Raw genomic sequence first — 6,381 nt, 5'->3', positions numbered from 1 at the left:
GGGGGGGGGTTAAAATGAACGATTTTATGGTACGGTGTCTGGACTTTTTACGTATTACAATATTTCCACGACTTGTAAATCTTAAAAATGCTTCCTCTTTGTGTTACAATCAGCATCTTTCAGATTTTCTGTCCTTGAACTTTTATCAAAATTATGTCGTTTTTCTCAAAACTTCAATTTTTGATAGCTTTTTTTCTCATCTACTTTCTTATTTTCTATTTGATTCCAATAAAATTTTGTTTTTAACACAGTAACCTAACTTTGTAGAAGGGGAAAAGCAAATCGAAGCCTTTATAAGTGAGTTGCATGGATAATTATGTAATCGAATTCAAAGGCATGAAGTTATTCTTCTCTAACTTTTTTCCTATTCAAGATATCCAAGAGCCCAACTGCATACAATTTTGTATTGAGCATATCTATCAATGTACCAAATTTGTTTAGTAAAAAAAAATACTTTTTACTTTTATGATAGTTGTTATTTTTAATATGGCTGCGTTACCATGGTAACCGCAGATTTAAACCAAAAAAAATTACAATTACATTTTAGAGATGTTCTCCCGTTATACTAAAACCTTGCTATAAGGCTTTATCTGGTAGGTCATAGTTACCTATATAGGTCTATAAACCACACACCCCACCCCTCTCCTTAACCGAATTCAAGCTGGACTCAGTACAGTTGTGAATGCAACAAACCTGTGTCTTGCGTGCTCATATTAATTTATGCAGTTGCGAGGGCCGTTAAACTCTTATCAAACTAAACTACAATATTTATCTTTATCTACAACTCATATCTTCTTTCTCTCCAACAATATTTATCATTATCTACAACTCATATCTTCTTTCTCTCCAACAATATTTATCATCATCTACAACACATATCTTCTTTCTCTCCAAAAATATTTATCATTATCTACAACACATATCTTCTGCGGGTGGTTGGCGGGTGCTCTGATGTGGTCTGCTCCTTCTTTCCTATCAAACACCTATCATCCTTATCTACCCTCCTTCTTTTTTATGTTTGTTACGGTACTCGCTTGTAACACCTCTAATCTTCTGGCGCTCATATGACCGTACGCAGTTGCGAGCACCGAAAAGCCTCTACTAACACAAAACAAACACATATCTTCTTTCTGTCCAACAAATCTACCCTTATCTATAACTCGCATCTTCTTTCTCTCAAACAATATCTATCTTTATCTGCTCTATGTGTCGTCTATCTCTCTAACAGAACCTATCGTTATCTACAACTGTTTCTTCTTTCTCTCCAACAATATCAATATTGATCTACAACTCTATCTTCTTTCTTTTCAACACCATCTATCGCCATCTATAACATGTATCTCCTTTCTCTCGAACAATATATATCTTTATCTACAATTCATATCTTCTTTCTCTCCAACAGAATCTACCACAATCTATAACATATCTCCTTTCTCTCAAACAATATTTATCTTTATCTACAACTCTATCTTCTTTCTCTCCAACACTATCCACTGTTATCTACAACACGTATCTTCTTTCTCTCCAACACTATCCACTGTTATCTACAAGAGAGAGAGAGAGAGAGAGAGAGAGAGAGAGAGAGAGTATGTGTGTGTGTGTATGTGTGTGTGTGTGTGTGTGTGTGTGCGCGTGCGTGTGTGTGTGTGTGTGTGTGTGTGTGTGTGTGTGTGTGTGTGTGTGTGTGTGTGAGAGAGAGAGAGAGAGAGAGAGAGAGAGAGAGAGAGAGAGAGAGAGAACGGAAATATTTTTCTATCTCTATAAAACGAATGTTTTGATGAAAGTTTCTAGTTATTCACGTTTCAACTTTATTCTGACCGTTCATGAATTTTTCTTGCATTGTATATATATATATAATTATTTTTAGTGAACAAATTTCCAACCTCACTATGAGACTGTTTTTGTCATTTTACACATATACATTTCTATATATACTTTGTTTTACGTACACGCATGTCGATTAATTTTAAAGATGTGATGTCTTTTTGGTTGTAATGCACATTGAGCCTTTTTAAAAAAAAGAAAATGGAAATGCGGAGTAATAATGCTATTTATTATTATTATTATTTTTATTATTACAACACTTATATTCGTTCTATCCAACACTATCCACTGTTATCTACAACACGCATCTTCTTTCTATCCAACACTATCCACTGTTAACTACAACACGTATCTTCTTTCTATCAAACACTATCCACTGTTATCTACAACACGCATCTTCTTTCTATCCAACACTATCCACTGTTATCTACAACACGCATCTTCTTTCTATCCAACACTATCCACTGTTATCTATAACACGTATCTTCTTTCTGTCCAACAATATCAATATTGATCTACAACTCTATCTTCTTTCTTTTCAACACTATCTATCGTTATAAATAGCATTATCCTCTTTCTCTCCATCAATATCAATATTTGTCTACAACTCTATCTTCTTTCTCTCCAATACTATCCACCGCTATCTACAATACCTATCTTCTTTCTCTCCAATACTATCCACCGCTATCTACAACACCTATCTTCTTTTTCTCCGCATATAGACGTCGGACAACTCCGATTCGGTGACGTTCTTCACCCAGTCCGGCTGGAGTCGCGTCCTGTCGCGGTTGGTGCAGGTGGTCGACGGTCCTGGGGTGTGCGAGACGAGACTGAGCCGAGGAGAGGCCGCTCAGAAAATGATCACCGATATGTCGGGGGGCATTGCCCTCTGCCCCAACGGCTTCGACGCTCTGATCATCGTCTGCAGATACGGGATTCGCTTCACAGAGGAGGAGCATGAAGCTGTGGAATCACTGAAGTCGGTGTTCGGCGCCAACTTCATCAGAGATTTCGGAATAGTTATCTTTACCCACGGAGATCAGTTAGACGCAAATAACAAGAAACGCGGACGGCAACCCGAGACCTTTGAGACCTGGTGTCGCAAGCAGAGCGGGCATGTGCGGAGTTTGATGGACGAGTGCGACAACAGATGCCTTCTTTTCCGCAACATGGACGAGGAACCTGGCCAAGTGGAGCTGCTTCTACAAACAGTGGAAAGACTCAAGCAACGCGGAGTGCGCTACTCAAAAGATATGTTCCATGCAGTCAGGGATGAACAAGAACGCTTCATAACGCGGGAAAACGCAGTCGCGCTGAGGGCAGAGATTCAGAAAAAGATCAGTCTGCTCCAAGACGGATTGAATCGCCTGCTTCTATTGGCTGAAAATACCAGTGACATTGACCACTTAGAAAGCGCCTTTGAATCTCTTCAGAATGACATCACAGCTTTGAAGAGCGAGATCAAAATCCACGATAAGGGTACGGGGGTTCTGGACTCACTCAAAGACTGTCTTGAGAGCATGGGACAAAGTTTACTTCTGAGAAGAGAAAGAATGAGAGCCGCCAACAAGGCGAACAAGCTCCAGGATGAGCTCGACGATTTGAGAATTCAAATTCGGGAAAATGAGAGGCAGCTACAGGAAGCTACCACCCAAAGCAAAAGTAGCATTACGCCGCAAATGGTTTTCAGTGCAATAGCTGACATCGCCAAGATTATCATGCAAGTTGCGCCTCTGTTTACGGCAATTACGAGCGGCAATGAAGACCTCTCAGTGGGTCCCACTATTTTAGAACTGTCCGATTCTGAATAGGTGGAAAATCAGAGACCACCAATCCCTGTACAAAGCACAGCCTTGGTGGAATCGAAAGGTCTTGAGATAGGAGCAAGTGTTTTGTGAGTCATTTCGAAAGCTAATACAAACAACAACAAAAAACAACAAAAAAGGAACAGCACAAACAAACAAATTAACAGATTTATGACAACTATTGCCCAGAATATACAAAATCCCAAATGACGCTGGCTGCATTGACGTCCGGGAACTCTACAGAAGTGGAAGCTAGAGAGTTGGTTCTGTTCTTGAAATACGGGGTGCCCACTACAGCTGGATCGGGCCGATCGCCCGACTCGATCTCCTGAAACTGAAAACAAACACGTTTGTTTTTGAGGCGATCGAGTCGTGCGATCGGGCCGATCGGGCGATCTCATCCGTAGTGGGCACCCCGTATAAGGGAAAACGGGAGATGGGAAAAGCTCTACTGGCAACACCGGTATTACCCACGGCCCATTGGCAAGATCGATTCGATTCCTTTCGGTTCGGATTGGTCGTCGGGGCTGGCCGGATGGTCTTCCATGGAGGGAGATAAACTACCAGCACAAGCCACAAGTCGGACGAAACCGACGACGAACTTCAAGAACAAATTATGCGTTTGTTTTCAAGGCCGCGAGTCGGGCGGTCGGTTTGAGGCAGGGTTCTGCAATACAGTATAGTGTGCACTGAAGCCGCTAGGAACCGAACTGAACGGAACCGATCCTTCAATGGGCACTGCCTAAAAGACTTCACAATCGTGGTTTTGTGGAAACAGGTTCATGCCCCTTGTCGCCAGCAGTTCGATGTCAATCAAATCTATGCAACAAATCGCTGACAAACAGCAATGCCATTGGCGCTCATGTGACCTTATGCAGTTGCGAGCGCCGTAAAACCTCTACTAAAACAAAACATCAAAGTCAATCACTTCAACTTAGGGGAGACAGCTTTGTTTCGCAGAATAGCAAGAACTGTTTTGTTAAAGTTATCGCCCATTATCATATTCTAGCAGCTCCAATTACTTAGTGTACTTTTTTTTTGTACTAATGATAAATAGTACTCAACGTGTTTCTAAATTCAGCAGGATTTAATACATACTCGTCATAAACAATCCAGAGGCAGCCTTGTAGATGAACGATCCGTCTAGCCTGGCATGACTGTCAAGGAAGTTTGTCTACATCGAGTTTGAAATCTGACAATAATCCACCCCCCTCCCTCCAGTTGTTATAAAACCAAGGAACGCGCGGAAAATACGAAGCATCAGAAGACTCCTACCCCCCCCCCCCTCTTTCACCCCCCCCCCATCCCAAATGCCGTGGTGGACATTGACATAACAGATGTACTTCTACTACTGTCTAAAAATATTTTGAACGCCTAAATTAAATTGGTCACCTCTATTTAAAAACAAAAATAATATACCTTTTCTTTATGCAGGAAAAAAATAACTAATTTATGAGCTTGATTAAGTCTTTTCTTTTTTAAGACAGCATCAAAATAAGGAAATCAAAGAAATCGGCCTTTTTTGGCAGATGGGCAATTTTAAAAAAAAAAATTCTTTTTTTTTTTGGACTCACTATCTTTTATGTCCACTTAAAAACACATTTACGTATGGATTTTAAAATAAAAACATTGATGAAAGGCACAAAATTTTAAATTTTCAGTTTCCAAGGACTCCCAGGCTATGGAAATTACCCAACTTTGGCTGCCGTTTTCTCGCTAACTTTACTTCTGAAACCAGATGACCCTGACCTCCTTCAATCGAAAATATTTAGACTTCTATTAAACATAGATGGATATTTTTTCACTTAAAGGAAGGCAAATTAACAGTCTTTGACCCTATCCGTACGTCGTGTTTAACTATCGTATCCATACGACGTGGGGAGCTCTGTTCCACCACTTTCCAAAGAGGAAATTCACTCGTTAATCCGATCTGTACGCTTTGCATAGCAGTCTGTCAAAATGATTTTTTGGAGAAATACTGAGTTTCAAAGAGATCTTTGTACTAAAAGTATTCTAAAATGTGAAGAATACAACCCCGGGGGTACAAATTAACCCCAGGGTGTACGGATAGGGTTAAGGTCTTACCAAAAACACGTCATATGCCCAAAAGTTGACGAACGCCTGATTCCACCGTGTCACGACTGGACACAATAGTGAGGCAGCGTGGTGGAATCAGGCTCTCGTCAAAATAATTAAAGTGAAGAAACTTGCATTTTTCCGCAGGTTTGTGAATTTTTAGAAAATTTCGTTTTTTTGGCTCAACACCTTTTATGCCCGTTAAAAAACTCATGTCTGTGTGGATTTTTCAGAAAAACGTTGATTAAATGCACAAAAAATAAAAAATTCAGTTACCAAGGACTCTTAAGCTAAGGAAATAACTAATGTTTGGCAGCATTTTTCTCATTAATTTTACCTCTGAAAACAGGTGACTCCCACCTCCTTCATTCACAAATATCTCGACTTGTATTCAAGATAAATGGGTATGTTTTAATCCAAATAAAGACAAGTGAACAAGCTTTAAGATGATACTAATAACTCTACATGTCCAAAAATTGAGGAGAGCCTGATTCCACCACGCTGCCTCACATCCCATAGGTTTCTTTACTATGAAACACTTACTGTTGTTGTTTTTTGTTTTTCTAAACTTATAGTGCGTGCATTTCTATTTTGTGAAGTGGATTTTTCTAATCTACATTATTTTGTTTTGCTCAACTTGTATTGACCTAGTTTTGATCACTATGTATAATGTACT

General features: G+C 39.7%; 2 protein-coding genes across 2 annotated transcripts in view; one reads left to right on the top strand and one right to left on the bottom strand.

The window, feature by feature from the left end:
• The window catches only part of LOC101855696 (GTPase IMAP family member 7), an 8,009-nt gene extending 4,192 nt beyond the window's left edge, over nucleotides 1-3,817 (top strand). The window contains exon 3 of the mRNA XM_005112676.3: nucleotides 2,547-3,817. Coding sequence (XP_005112733.1) covers nucleotides 2,547-3,635 — 1,089 coding nt within the window. The 3' untranslated portion in view covers nucleotides 3,636-3,817. The remainder of the gene's footprint in view (nucleotides 1-2,546) is intronic.
• LOC101855922 (solute carrier family 22 member 16) overlaps nucleotides 1-6,381 on the bottom strand; it is a gene marked incomplete at its 3' end in the record, with an annotated part of 25,200 nt that overhangs the window by 9,658 nt on the left and 9,161 nt on the right.

Source organism: Aplysia californica, unplaced genomic scaffold, assembly GCF_000002075.1.
Source record: "Aplysia californica isolate F4 #8 unplaced genomic scaffold, AplCal3.0 scaffold01360, whole genome shotgun sequence".
NCBI lineage: Eukaryota > Metazoa > Mollusca > Gastropoda > Aplysiida > Aplysiidae > Aplysia > Aplysia californica.
The sequence above is the reverse complement of the archived record's forward strand: the minus strand, read 5'-3'. Positions and strand labels throughout refer to the sequence as shown.